Source organism: Lytechinus variegatus, chromosome 1 (assembly GCF_018143015.1).
Source record: "Lytechinus variegatus isolate NC3 chromosome 1, Lvar_3.0, whole genome shotgun sequence".
Taxonomy (NCBI): domain Eukaryota; kingdom Metazoa; phylum Echinodermata; class Echinoidea; order Temnopleuroida; family Toxopneustidae; genus Lytechinus; species Lytechinus variegatus.
The window spans coordinates 93,892,151-93,907,989 of record NC_054740.1 but is presented as its reverse complement, the minus strand read 5'-3'; the positions used below and the strand labels follow the sequence as shown (position 1 = coordinate 93,907,989).

Below are 15,839 nucleotides of genomic sequence, written 5' to 3'. Positions count from 1 at the left end.
TTCACAGTAAAGATACATATAAATAAAAACATTCCTACGTGGGGGAGGGGGGGGGGCAGGATATCAAAATTTGCAAAGTACAACCAGATAGTCATTGGTAATTCTTGGTATCACAACATAATCAAGTTCTTTAAAAAGACATAATAAATTCATCGCATATTATTCATGTTTATCCATTTTAGACTGAAGGTTGAATAATTCATTTTTACATGTTGTAAAAAATGAATTATTCAACCGTCAGACCAGGCAAATCTCTAAATTTGAATGATTTAAGATGAATCCAGATCGGCTGTGAGCCTGTGAATAGTGACAGGCCAAACATTGGATTAACTTTGGATTAAATTTTAGATTAAAAAAAAATCAAATTCAAATCTATTAGCTTTATGTTTAAATCTTTATAGTCACAGCTGATATGGATTTATTCTACGTCCTTGGAATTTAGAGTGTATTTTGATTATCGAATGCATAGTTTTGGCTAAAGTACAAAATTAATTTTGATTGCCGATTTGGACCTCAAAAAGTTCTACAGCCGTACTAGATGGGGTAAACGTTGAAGCAGCACAATGCCCATCGGATGTATTCGCGCCTTGCTGAAAGAACAATTTCTTATTGCAGATCATCCTTTTTCGAATTTCATTTTTCATTTCATTTCGTATATTTCAATTTCCAACATTCCTAATTTGTTTGTTACATTTTGATATACAAATTAAAACAAGAAATCGTAAGGCAATTTTCTGTGTACAAAAAATTATCATCAAACAGGTTGGGAATGAAGGAGGCTGCCAAAAACCGGAGCTTGCCTGACGCAGCATCATCATCCTCCTACTATTCTACTACTACTACTACTACTACTACTACTACTACTACTACTACTACTACTACTACTACTACTACTACTACTACTATTCTACTACTACTACTACTAATATTATTATTAATAATAATAATAATAATAATGATACTACTATACTACTACTAATACTACTACTACTATTACTACTACTACTACTACTACTACTATTACTACTACTACGACTACTACTACTACTAATGATAACAATAATAATAATAATGATACTACTACTACTAATAATAATGATAATATCAATAATAATGACAATAATAATAATGATACTACTACTACTACTACTAATAATAATAATGATATCAATAATAATAATAATGATAATAATAACAATAATAATAATGATAATAATAATCCTGTATGTGTTCAAAATTTTGCTTGATTATAAATCTACTTTACATTTATTCTCCATTTACTGAATAAATCGTGGATATTTTACATTTGCTGATTGTCGTTTTCATCCAGTAGTTTTAGCACACATAAACTGCACGCCTTCTTCTACACCTGTTTCTATTTGAATAGTGGAGTGAACCACTCGGAAGTGAGTCTCAAGAATTTGACGAGCTTCTTGTAGTACAACTAGAACATCTACTGGTCGCCCGTCATAGAACCGTGCTGGATATACGATAAACAGAACAAAACAAAAATGTTAGAAGTATTCTTCATTCAGGCCAGGGGCCGGGGCTACAACGGGGGGGGGGGGGGCTTCAGATCATCGCCAATTTTTCCCCAGTAAATATGGACACAAATTTAAAAATTACCACATTCATTGTGATTTGGATCTGCCATCTGCCCCTTTTCCGCGGCCCATGCAGTTCGCAGGAATGTTAGACATTTTCTTGGGACAGGATAAGATAATTTAATAGATAAAATAAGAATAATGAAGCTGTAGGCCTAGTGCTGTGGAGACGTATATTTTATATAAAAATATATGATTTGATACTTTAAGACCATTCATGCCATTCAAAATAGTCGTACTAAAGTTAAACAGAAACAATGATAAAGATTAAAAGTAATATGTGTCTAAACCTATTATTACATACTCACATAAAACAAGATGAGCACAAATCAGATGAACATCTGAAGTCAGAGACCATATTCTAAGCGAGTGTACACCCTCAACTCCGTTTATTTCAATCAATCTTCGTTTAACCTCATCGTAATCTAAGCTTCCAGGTTTACCTAATAATTGGAATATTATAAAAAAAAACATACTTAAAATGAAATGGCTTAACACAACAGCCATAATCAAGTGAATGTTATTTGAGCAGTATACACTGATGGTCTATGTTTGCTTTCCTCTTATCCCTTTAACCAAAATGTTAGAAAACTATTGCTCCTGAAAACTGGAAATAGTTTAAAAGTTTAGTCACTCAGATGAGCCGCAATCCGGCCGGAATTATTATTTATTGTCTATTCAAAGTGCACTGCGAAAACATTCTGAGACAATTCAAAATAATATGAAGTCCAATTTGTGAGTCAGGTATGAATTTTGAAATACCCTTCCCAATCATTCTAATGTTGCCAAAACTTTGAAAATATCTTAATTATGACTCAATCTGTTTGATTTGTGTTAAATCTTCACGAAATTAATTTGAATTGAATATTATGAAACGTGGACAATCGGATGGGTTTTCGAGCTCACACCTTTTCTAGATTTGTACATTCAGTATAATCATTAAACAATACTGAAATTCATGAAGGCGTCTACCCCCTCCCCCCCCCCCGGCTGACACGCTAATAACTTTGCTGTATATACCTGCCATGAGAATGTGGATGCTTTCCCTGAAAAGATTGAAGAGAGTTAGAAGTACGAGTATACCAAAGATAATCGTCAGGATCGGGTCAATGATTTTATACTCCGGCTATATAAAGAAAATGAGAGATAATTATAACAACAACACTACCCCTCTCTATACAGAGAAACAAATTGCAGGTTTAGCTTAATGACCCGTATTCAGGTTTAACTTAAACTCAGGTTTAAAGTTGTGGTTTGAGTATGGATAGCCAATTGTTACATAAATCACTAACTGTATAGATATCATACTTCAGCTCATTTGGCTCTCAAATCATTCATGATTGTCTAGGAAGTATAAATAGATGATTGTCTTCACCATCGATGAATAAATAAATGAAAATGAAAAATAATGAAGAAATATTTTCACCAGATTTAATTCAAGTATAAGATTTCAATGCGATGCTTTCCCAACACTACTACAGTTATAAAAACTATTATAATAAGAAGTGATTTTCAAATAGTACTTGCCTTGAAGAAGATGATTAAAGCCCCGACAAAAAGCCCAAAACCAAAGATTGAGTCTCCAATTATATGCAGACATGCAGCTCGTACATTCATATGATTGGTAATATCACCATCACTTTTATCATCTGAACCACCGAGTAGTGAACCATGACTGTGCCCATGACCACCGGGGAGCAAGCTCTCATCATCACCGCCACATTGATTAGTACAACAGCAAAACCCGAATTGGAGTTGAAATATCTGGCTATGATGATGAACAGATACACTGGTAGTGTTAATCAACGATATTTTTTTTTCAAAAGAGCTGACAAAATATAATCAGAAAACACAATATCAGGTATTTACAGCAATCATGCTCGTCGCCAACTCACCAAATGTTATGACTATATGATTATACATTTGTAATTTTTGCCGTATATAGTTTTGCGGTTATCGAGGAAATAAAAATATATAATTGATGTTGGGGGAGCCTGCTGAATCGACTTCCTGACACCAAGCCTTGACCAAGCTATCTCCTTTCAAACAAACTTTAAAGCAAATATGGCATTGCAAGAAAGTTGCAATCAATTGGAAGTAAAATTTAGGTAAAAAATCAGTCACAAGTCTGACAATTAATTGCAAATCCACTCTTGATTGCTAGTCTGCTTCTAATTGGTAAAAATCAATTGGTCTAGTTATAATTGATCTATCACTTGTAGATTAGCAGCAGCAATTTGCAATTGATTGCAAATATTCTTGCAACACCCCTCAAAGCCCCATTCGTCCCTTTTTTAATATCTTGTTTCTTGATTTCAAAAAATATTTTGCTGTTTTATTTTTAATTCAATCTGTTTATTAATTTTGTTTACCTAAAACCCGTTGGCATGCATGATACGAAATCAAATATCATATTATAACATTGGGTAAAAACCAGTTTTCTTACATGATATTCCCCATGAAGTTGACAACGCTGATAATGAGCATAACCTCGCCATCGATGTCGAAGTCGCGATTGACAATCCTCATGGTTGCAAAATATGAGAGGACTATAGCAAGACAGATTGACAGGATGATTGAAAATAGAGCTCCAACAACCTCTACAAAATAAACAAGAATTTATGTCAAATATAGATTAATGAGTTCCTCTTCACCTATAAATCAGAATGCATAATCATATACGATTTTCATTGTATTTTTACGGGGAACCCGTGAAAAATATCACTGCTCCTTCCATTACATTAAGTCCATTACATTAAGGTAGGCCCAAATTTACGGTGAAATATAAAATAAAGGATATTTCAGTTAACCTTGAAAGAAATACAGTGAAAATTACAATCATGTAGCAAGTATAAACAAACATATCCATTTCTGAGAACATGCTGCCTGACATTTTACAAACGCTGAGTTTGCTATTTCATGCTATTTCATGCTATTTCACTATTATTGCATAGATATATAGCCTTTATGAATTCGAATGATGAGAGTAACATTTTGCTAATAGCTTATTTTTGCTCAAATGGTAACGGGTATGGCTGATTTAAATACAGTATTTGTTTTAATCCAAGAAGACAAAAAGGCAATTAAATCTTAGTAACGATGGTTAAAAAAGCGGGTAAATCAATTCAATTGATTTCGAAAACAGACGACTATAGAGAGAGAACATTAGGCTATTGATTCCTACACAGGCCTGCATCAGCATACATTTACCTCAAGTCTACAAATTATCCAATACACACTGCAACATTACGGTTGGCGGACCTTGATCGTTCATCTTGGGAAACAATAACTCTTTTTCTGTTCAGCAGATTTTCTTTTATCAAAATATATCTACTTGAAATGGATGAATAATCATGAAATATCTGTTATTACTGACCAGCACGTAACAAGCCATATGTGTAGGTTTTAGATGGGGGTTTCTGTGCAAGCCAGATAGAAGTTAGACTAATGATGTAAGTGACTATATCGGTGAGAAGATGACCTGCATCAGCCAAAATAGCTAAACTTCCAGATAAAATACTTCCTGGAGAGAGAGTGAGAGAGAAAGAAAGAAAGAAAGGAAAGAAAGAAAGAAAGAACACCCACATTTTCAATGGACATCCAACAGCTACTATGTACTACATAGAGTGGTAGCACTACATAAGCAAATACAATTGTTAATAATTAAGTATAATTGTCAATCATTAATTGAATATAAAAAAAGGCCCAAGTCCATAAGAGGTCATTTTGAGAAAATAAAAAAATGATAATTTTTGAATTTGGGCAAATTAAAGTATATTTGGCCAAAATGACGTCAGAGAACATCATAAAACAAATTTAAAGGGGAAGTTCACCCTGACAAAAAGTTTATTGTAAAAATAGCAGAAAAAATAATAAAAAATATTGCCGAAGGTTTGAGAAAAATTCATCAAATAATTAAAAAGTTATTAGAATTTCAATTATTTGATTTGTGACGTCATATGCGAGCAGCATTCCTACATAGCGAATGGTAAAAAATCAATGAAATGTCATTTTCTCAGAAAATTGAAAATGGTTTTCACTGTAACTTTTGTATGTCAATAGACAAATTATTTCACACCCGATCATGAAAAGAAAACAAAATTAAGTTATCAGGAACCATACAAAATTTGTTATTCATACATTTTATATTACATAACACATGGGGCAGCTGCTCGTTTATGACGTCACAAATCCTAAATTTTGAACTCTAATAACTTTCTTACCCCTTAGCGGATTTTCCTCAAACCTTCACCAATATTTTTTACTATTTTTTCTGCTATTTTTACAACAAAGTTTTCTTCAGGGTGAACTTCCCCTCTAAGTACACTCTTAAAAAGGTTGGGCAAGAAAGACCAAATTTTTAACCATCACTTTTAAACATACTGTCCACACAACTATTGGTTAGAATTTGTCCAAATTGGGTAATAAAAACTGATAACTGGGTAATAAATTTGCTTAATTATTGGACAATAATTGCCCAGAATATACATATATATTTTTACCAATGCATACATTACCCAACATTTTAAGTGTGTGTACATTTTTTATGAACATTAATGTTCACGTTACTTGTGGGCGGGGCCTTTTGTTTGGTGGACTTGGGTCATTCTTACTTTCATATACATGGTAGACTTCTGTAGCAAGTACTAGTAGTAGAAGTAATGAGAGAGGGCGCTATGATATGAATTTAAATGTAAGAAAAAACTCCTAAACTTGGGCTCATACCAGATTTTTCTCCCTTACATTGCTGAGACGATTTCGGATTTATCGTTTATACACAAGATGAGACATTGTATAAAGAACAATTTCCCATATTTAACTCAATTTCGCCCAAAATTTGACTTATATTCAAATACTCAGACTCACTCTTTATGGTGTGAGCATGTAAAGTGAGCTCCTTCAATCTTCAAGCGACCACACCCCAACTCTCTTCGAATGAAGGGAATGAAGGACTTTCAGATAGAAATATTTCGGATCACTCTGGCTACATGCTAAATGGCCATAAAATTTTAACCTCGGCATATTGCACATTGCATTGCTGATTTGCTTGGTATTGAATTCAGTTAAATATAGTCCTTACCTACGATTTCTGCTATCACTATGAGCGTACAAAGCGAGAGAGCGAAAATGAGACGTAATTTAGCTCCTTCGAGTATGACCTGTCTCTGAGGATTGATTGGACTCTCCTTATTTGTATCATCTGATTTCAAGGCTCCATAACTTCTCTGATGTCCATCAACTGACAAGCTAGACATCAATATATCCCTGCAGATGTAACATAATTCATCATTAAATATGTGGATCGTGATGAATCTGTTTTCATCGTGGGGGGGGGGGCTCCTTATATTATAATTTCCTTCACCTTTTCAAAGGGCAGCCTCTGGATCCGCCCTTGGAACTTTTTAAAAATACATGTTTATTGAACACAGTGGGAATATCAAGCAACACATACACATTAATTAATCATGCAATGAAATTTACGAGGCCATTGGATTTCTACAATTCAAATACTATCTACCCAGAAAGGTTTTGGTCATTCTTAACAATGGTCTTATATTCCCGGGGGGGGGCACTCGACCAAAAAAGTGGTGGGTGTGTGCCGCGGGCGAGACAAAAAACGGGGGCCTTGGAGCGGGCTTATTGTAAAAAGGAGGGTCCTCGGAACGGGCTTCGGAACGACAAATGTTTGTGAAAACGGGGATCCTTGGAACCGATCGCCAGCGTGTGAGTGCGTATGCATCCCTATGGAACGGTCATTGTGCATGATGCAGCTAGCGCGGCCTCCGCCGGGGGAGCTCTGCGGCCGCTTTTCACCAAAATTGCGGCTCATTCAATGCGATCGGAGCGGCGTAACGAAAAATATGCGAAGCTTTGGAGCGGATTCTCTCTTCTTTTTTCTCGATAAGAAGAAAATGCTATGCCTTGGAGCGGCTTTCTTTGTTCTTTTTCTCAACAAGGCAAAAATGCTATGCCTTGGAACGGAAATTTGAGTGTGAAAATGGGGGTCCCCTCCGCGGCACATACCCACTATGCATTATATACTGAGTGCCCCCCCCCCGGGCTTATATTACCGCATATTGATTATGGTTTGGGTATTATGGGGAAAATCCCGGAGAAAATCTTACTAATGTTTTGACTTCTAAATCACAACGTCTGCAAAACAAATATGCAACCTAGTTTTGAATGCGGACTTTTTAACTCCTCACACAACATTCCTTAGGCAATTAAAACGTTCGTTAAACGAGTCGACTATTAATTTTGTATATTTATGTGTCAGGTAGAGGAGACCGCACACCTTACGATTGGTCAGCGACCATTGGCGGCGGAAGTCAAAAAAATTAGGGGGTGGTCCACCTGAAATTTTGGGATGGACACAGGTAAAAAAATTGGATAATAATAATAATAATAATGATAATATAGGATATTTATATTGCGCACATATCCACCTTTTTCGGATAAGCCCCCCCCCCCAAAAAAAAAAGTTATGAACCTAAATTATAGGAGTGGATCACCAAAATTTTTTGACAAGCAAAAAAAAAAAAAAGCTCATGAACCTAAATTTTAGGGGGGCACAAACATTTTAGGGGGGGTCCACTTGAATTTAGGGAGGGATGCAGGAAACAAAATTGACAAGCAAAAAAGAAATACAAAAAAAAATAAAAATAAAAGGTTATCAATAAAAAAAAAATAGGAGGGGACCGTCCCCCCACCTCAAATTTAGGAAGGGGGACACGTCTCCCCTTCCCCTCTCCCCCCGCTTCTGCCACCTATGTCTGCGAACCGATTTCAGAATAAAATGTAGAAGAATTTGAAGCTAATTTTGAGACTTGGAATATCTCTATGACGTATCTCTATCATGTCTAACGAAAGTAGAAACTAGGAGAAACCGTGTGTTGCCGCCCTCTACGTTTGTTGGTCAGATGCAATTCATAATTCGAAACGCCTCATCCAATTATTTGCAATTTCTATCGAAATTTCAACTGCACAATCGTGAGACGAGCTAAATGTATTTAGGTTTGTTTGTTAATAAAGATATCATCATACTGTAATCCTTTGTGTAGTCAGCAGCACCGATGTGAGATCAATTGATATCAAATGGCTTATTTTGGTATTAAAAAAATAAAACCAAAAAGTAATAATGATAATTGTAATAATCAAAATACGCAGATCTTGTATATCGCATATCACAGTATGATATGAGGCCCCTCTAGCGACCTGGGCAATAAGTGCTCAACACCGTGACGATGCTTTTGAATTTAAATAGAATAAATCTGACTGAATTCATTAATCGAAGTTATTGACCTGACCAACACACCTTTGTAAGACTTTGATCTGATAGATACCAGCAGTATTATGTTTTCCCATGGACTTAGTAGGTCACTGGTTTGCCAGTCCAGTGTCATTAAAAAAAATCAATGGTTGGAAGTTCATATTCGAACGATTTTATTTTTCAACTCTCTACACTCATGGTTGATTTTCATTTATTTTGTATCCAATTCCCTTGAATGTTTTTAGAGATCCAAATTAGAGAAAGATTCATTCTGATGAACGACTCAAACTTTTGATTTGATTTTGCGCCAATGGACTGGTCCTTTAATTTCGCCCTAAATACCGTTTTTTATGATATCTTCATGCAGGCACCCACAGTTGCACTATGAACGTTTAAATTCATGTAAAATATTTCTGTTGATTTTTTTAACGACGTGTTCTCATTTTTTAAAGTTTATTACATCTTTTTATTTTTGCTAATACCTTCAATGAGACTAATATTATTCCATAACCGTGTTGAGATAGATCATTTACGGAAAATTATGGCTATAAAATCACAACTCTCTCAGTTTCGGAGTGAATTAAGGTATTGTAGGAGCTGTATTTTATAGTTTATTATCTCTAACGCGGTTTCTTCCAACACAGCACAAGAACAGATGAAGAGGTAGATGTTTCTGGTTTGAAGGTCTGTGCTCAACTGCCTTAGCTTGATAGGGCATAATTTATTCTTCATTTCGTCTCTAGGCTTTCTCTGCACAATGTACTAGATTTCAATACACAAACTTTACATTGAAGTTTGATCCGCTTCCATTCCTGAGGTTGGTTGCTCGATCAATTGTTGACAATGCTCAAACTCACGGGGGCGGTGAGAATACATGTCTTTTCGTTTTCCCTTTGGGTGGGGGGGGGGGGACCTCTGCCCAATATAGACACTTATATGTCAAAATTGGCATTTTGGTGCATACAGATATTTTCACCATGAGATCATCATCTGCGTGAAGACAAGTAGTCGTGTGTTTTGTAGTAATTAAATTGAACATAATAGCCTTTAGGAGGTAATTTTCGATTTTTGTTGTCACGAAAAGTTGTGTACTTGCTGACCAGAAAAGGGACCTGATAAGGACTGCATTTAGTGACTGATTATAGGATACATATCTCACCAATCGAATAATGCGAGCGCGAAGCGTGAGCTGAAAATTTGTGATATTCCAACCTGAAAACTGGACATTCTAAGCACTTGTTTGCAACCAAGAACAAAATGAGTACCTTACTAAACAATAATTGATGCGAGTGCGAATCTAGAATAATATGTTTTACTTCAAAAAGGGTAGAACACGACCCACGTCGTGGTCTAGTGGTTCTGAGTCTCGCTTTTCAAACAAAGAGTCGTGGGCTCGAATCCTAGCCATAGCGTGTTTTCCTTCAGCAAGAAATTTATCCACACTGTGCTGCATTCGATTCGACCCAGGTGAGGTAAATGGGTACCGGCAGGAAGTAATTCCTCAAAAAGCTGTGCACACCAGAATCGGTAGACTAGCTTAGCCGGGGTAATATAGGAGCACCTTGAGCAAGGTGGATACGTGCGCTATACAAATCCTATATTATTGATTTATTTCATTCTTAAAAAGTTCACATTTCATTTTGAAAACAATGCACTTTCCATTTAGAAAAAGGCATTTTTTTTCCTATGAGGAATTTGGGGGAGCAAGTGCCCCCCTGCCCCCCAGTACCACCGCCCCTTTATTTTCAAGGGGGATCCACACTTTACAAGCTTTGCTTTTTAGTGGACCCCCCCCCCTCATTTCCATTTATGCTCAATATTATACTGTTTATTATACTGTAAGAATGCTCGTCTGTAAAATTGTATTTGATTTATATTACTTTATATTATTTTGTATTATGTTTTGAATGGAAATGGAACAAAGAATTGAATTGAAAACCTGTTTCAACTTTCAGGATCACAGTCAAACAACATTACAGTACTATTCACATGAACCAGGGCAGATAAGTTTTATAACTTTTTGGTATCTCCTCTTCAAATTGTTTTTACTCACTCATGCGTGAATGAGAAATAATTTAGGTAATTTCAGATGAAAGAGAAGATTCTAAGCTTTACAATGGTAGGCCATTTGTCTATTGTATTTGTGATTAAGTTATGATAAATCATCAATAAATATCGGTTTCGTTTTTTGTGGGACGCACTGTATATATTTTTTCAAAGTGTATACTTGTTTTGCGAATATAATGGGCCTACTACATAATTTGCCAACTATACTATGGCTTTAATGATTTACCTTCAACTTTAGAAATTCACCCCAACCAATATTCTTTATCTAGTCTTCTCTTTCCTCATTTTGCAAAACTAGTGTTTCGGTTAAATTGTCAATAACTATGGTATAATTTGCAAACTCATAAGCTTTTTGGGCTTACTTTGTATTTTATAGCTCCATTTATTTTGTCTTTTGTATTTTGCTGACTGGTGTGGCCCTAAGCCTGCCTACATGGACCTGGATTTGCCAACTGGTAGTCTTTGTACTCTATAAATCTACATTCTGTAACCTTCCTTCGAAGGTAGTACTTCTATCAGACTCTTTATTTTCCTTCCTTCCTTTTTTTCTTTCTTTCTTTCTTTCTTTCTCTCTTTTTCCTTTTCTCCCTTATCCTCCATTTTGCCAACTGGTATATGAATTTGCCGACTGCCATAAATGTTAGGGGAGGGGTAGTGTCACACCCCCATACACCCCAAGCTACGGCCCTGTATAGGCTTATATGTCAAGCCCCAAGGTGTCAAGCAAAATTATGCTTTATCTATTTTTTTCTTCCAGATTGTATAACGTTTCACGCACTCATTTCGCACCAATATGACGACAAAAAGGCGATTCCATGCAAGAAAAATCAGTCATTTCACAACATTTTTCAAGCTGCTGTCAACACAAAAAAGAAAATTCAATTTGTTTAGAGATAATATCGAAGTGTTACATGGAGAGTCATGTAAAAAGAGACAATCAACAAAATTTCATCAATGGATGAATTACAGGTGGAAATGTTCCGTGTCGCACGTGACATTTCTGATTCTCGTTCGACACGCAACATTTTCACCTTTAAAGGTCAAGTCCACCCCAGAAAAATGTTGATTTGAATAAATATAGAAAAATCAAACTAGCATAATGTTGAAAATTTCATCCCAATCGGATTTAAAATAAGAAAGTTATGACATTTTAAAGTTTCGCTTATTTTTTATACAAAACAGTGATACGCACAAATGAGTGACATGCAAAGAGACAGTCGATGATTTCCCTCACTTACTATTTCTTTTGTTTTTTATTGTTTGAATTATACAATATTAATTTTTTTTACAGATTTGACAATAAGGACCAACTTGAATGAACCGTATATAGTGTTAAACATTGCTAATTCCACATGTTTAGGGAGAAATTAATTTTTTTAACTTGAAAATGAAGAGAAAATTCAAATATTTCTTGTAGTAAAATACAAAAGAAATAGTGAGTGGATGGCGTCATTAGTTTCCTCATTTGCATACCAACCAGGATGTACATATAACTGTTTTCTGAAATTAAGCGAAACTTTAAAATGTCACAACTTTCTTATTTTACATCCGATTTGATGAAATTTTATGCTTGTTGGATTTTTCTCTATTTATTCAAATCATCTTTTTGTTGGGGTGGACTTGTCCTTTAAATAACCCATAAGCAAACATTTAGTTGGCTGATTTTTCACATGAATACCTGCTATGACTTTGTTATTGAAAAAGAAATATTGCTCTAGCATTCAGCCGAGAGACAAGAAAATTTGAAGGTTTGCATGGTGGCATGTACAATTGCTGGTTTACGGTACACCATGTGTAGTGTTATAGAAACAGTGGATAGAAGAAGAGAAGAAGTGGATAGGCGAGAAAGTGGAGATTTGAGAGTAGAGTATTCTTTCTTGAATAATAGTCCTGAAAAGGACTGTAAACCAGAAGGAATGTTGAGTGAGAACAGCTTGAGTAGTAGAGCTGATGAGGAGATGCTGGCTTGAGTCAGCGAGTAGAGATGATGAGTAGTAGAGAGACTCGACGTTTCGGACAGGTTGACTGTCCGTCTTCAGGAGTGAAAGAATACTCTACTCTCAAATCTCCACTTTCTCGCCTATCCACTTCGTCTCTTCTTCTATCCACTGTTTACACTCCACATGGTGTGCCGTAAACCACATCAGCAATAAGACAAGAAAATGTTGTCGAAATGTCCCGTACGAGAAAACATTCTCCACGTCATGTCAGTTTTCCCATGAAAGTTGGCTGTATTACTCATCCCCAAATACCATGGACCTGTAGGTCCATGTCAATGCTAAGTGCAGTACACAATATTGATACTTCTCTAGAAATGAGTATCCATGGTGATTCCCTTGTTTTAAAACAGGATTTATTTGTAATTTTCCAGCAGTGGCGTAACTACAGGGGGCAAATGTAGTGCTGAATGATGCACTTGCTTGTTCTTTTCATAGATTATCTAAAATTACTTTCATACACGCATTAACAACTTTTATTCATTGACGACATTGATAGGACATTAAAAATTTGTTAAAACAAACAGATTTGAAGATTTCAAAAAAATAAGGAAGAAAAAAAATCATCCTTAGAATGGACTTACCCATTTTCATTTGTTTCTGCCATATTTGAAAAATATATCGTTTAACGAGCCCACATGCAAACTTGACTCCAAGAAGAATAAGTGGAAGAAGATAGTATTGCTAAATATTCCTTGTTTCTGTCTATTCTGGAATATGACTTGAATAGTGGAGTAGATATAAGGTGGGGCCTTGATAGTTGCAAGATTTGCACGAAGCCTTCATCTTAATTGTTAAAAATTATTGGCTTATATCTTAGTGTCGTGTGTAAAATACGTTGTATCCAGAGTTACAATTTTAGAGTCGAACTCTTCACATTTTTTATAAGCTATGTAGGATATGAGAATTGAAAAAAACCTATTTCTTAATCCTCGAAAATAACTACCCCCATCTCCACCCTTTCCCCGCCCCCGCCCCCCCCCCCCACCTCTCTCTCTCTCGCTGCCAGATGTACCTTCGTGATATACACCTACTGTCTTATCGTTGATATTTGTGATGGTTTATAGTGTGATGTCGTCTTGTAAAAAAAGAGAGGGCCATGTATCATGAAGTTCCCTACAACAGATCACTGTATTGATGTAGGTTTGAAGTAAATCAGTCAGTCAGTGTTATCCACAGTTGTTGGGGGACATGTTGGAGTAGACGCCGAACAATATGAGCCCCTTCTAAAAATAGACCTGATCCGTGCGTTATTATGCATGTTGTACACGTACAAAGCTCAGTATAAACATGTAGGATCTATGGTATACAAGAGGCAATTGGTGTGCCCATCAGGGTTGCCACTATTTTACCGGCCTTGATCTAGGTCTCAGGCCGAGTAACGTGTGCAAAGATGGGAAAAGGTTTCATCCAGCCGCCTCATGACGAGGAAGCGTAGATGATAGCCCTGATGCGTATCATTCTTTTGTTACCATTTCTATTCAAACAACCTAATGTCGATATTACAAAAAAAAAACATGTTAAATCGTTTGTTTTCGACTGGCCGTACGACCGGCTAAGCATGTAAGAGCAAATTATGTGACTGATGTATTAACATGATTATTGGGATGGTCCAGGCTGGAGGTATTTATGAGATTTTGACAAGGTATTCTGAAAATAACATCATTTCTTATACTTCTTTCCTATCCTTTCATCTGTTCTTTTTTGTTCTCGGTTGTATATAGAGATTTGGGGCCAGTGCTATGCAGATTGGGTCCGAGGCACTGTCGGCATCAGGATTTTAACCTAGGGGAGTCAAAAGAACATTTTTTTTTTGGGGGGGGGGCAACACAATTTTTGCCTAATTCACAAAATCGAGCAAGAAGAGTGAACTTATTTTTTCAATGTAGGCACTACTGACTTGAAAAGGGACCTGTTATGAGCTGTTTGCATTGGATCATGAAGATAACATCTCACCAAATACATAATGCCAGCGCGAAGCGCGAGCCAGTGAAAACTTTTGATATCCTGAGATGATAACTGGACGTTCTAAGCATTTTTTGTTATCATGAAATGGACGGCTATCTAACTTAACAAAATGTGCAAGCTGAAATTTTTTAGTTATGAAAATTATGAATACGCAGGATGTGTATCTCGCTAAAACGAATAATGAAAACTTTAATCGCAAGAAGCATATTGACTTTGACACCGGTATTTTTAAGACCCATGTGAACAGATAATTTATTTATCTCAGTCAACAGTTACTGCGAGGGCGTAGCGAAAGCGAAATTTTCAGTGTTATATATTGACCTGAAAGATTTATGTTTACGAAAATTGCTGGGAGCTAACAGTGAATGGATGAGAAAATTTTCAGAATTTAAAGGGGAAGTTCACCCTGACAAAAAGTTTATTGTAAAAATAGCAGAAAATTAATGTAAAATATTGCCGAAGGTTTGAGAAAAATTCATCAAATAATTAAAAAGTTATTAGAATTTCAATGATTTGATTTGTGACGTCATATGCGAGCAGCATTCCTACGTAGCGAATGGTAAAAAATCAATGAAATGTCATTTTCTCAGAAAATTGAAAATGGTTTTCACTGTAACTTTTGTGTATCAATAGACTAATCGTTTCACACCCGATCATGAAAAGAAAACAAAATTAAGTCATCAGGAACCATACAAAATTTGAAATTTATGCATTTTATATTAAATAACACATGGGACAGCTGCTCGTTTATCACGTCACAAATTCAAAACTTTGAACTCTAATAACTTTCTTACTCTTTAACGGATTTTCCTCAAACCTTCACCAATATTTTTTACTATTTTTTCTGCTATTTTTACAAGAAAGTTAAAGAATTAACGAAATAGCTGTTTTTGAGTAGTTTGCAGCTTTAGTAAGATGCTTATGACAACATTT

The 15,839-nt window shown here is 35.6% G+C and overlaps 1 protein-coding gene across 1 annotated transcript; it reads right to left on the bottom strand.

Annotated features, from left to right (window-relative positions):
• Window positions 1–1,176: 1,176 nt before the first annotated feature.
• LOC121406594 (zinc transporter 2-like) lies at window positions 1,177–13,679 on the bottom strand. The gene is made up of 8 exons (XM_041597605.1): window positions 13,523–13,679; window positions 6,685–6,869; window positions 4,981–5,127; window positions 4,051–4,204; window positions 3,132–3,372; window positions 2,625–2,730; window positions 1,913–2,047; window positions 1,177–1,480 (listed from the first exon to the last, which is right to left on the bottom strand). Exons 1-8 carry the CDS (start codon window positions 13,543–13,545, stop codon window positions 1,323–1,325), a joined length of 1,149 nt encoding a protein of 382 aa, XP_041453539.1. The 5' UTR covers window positions 13,546–13,679; the 3' UTR covers window positions 1,177–1,322.
• Window positions 13,680–15,839: the final 2,160 nt, after the last annotated feature.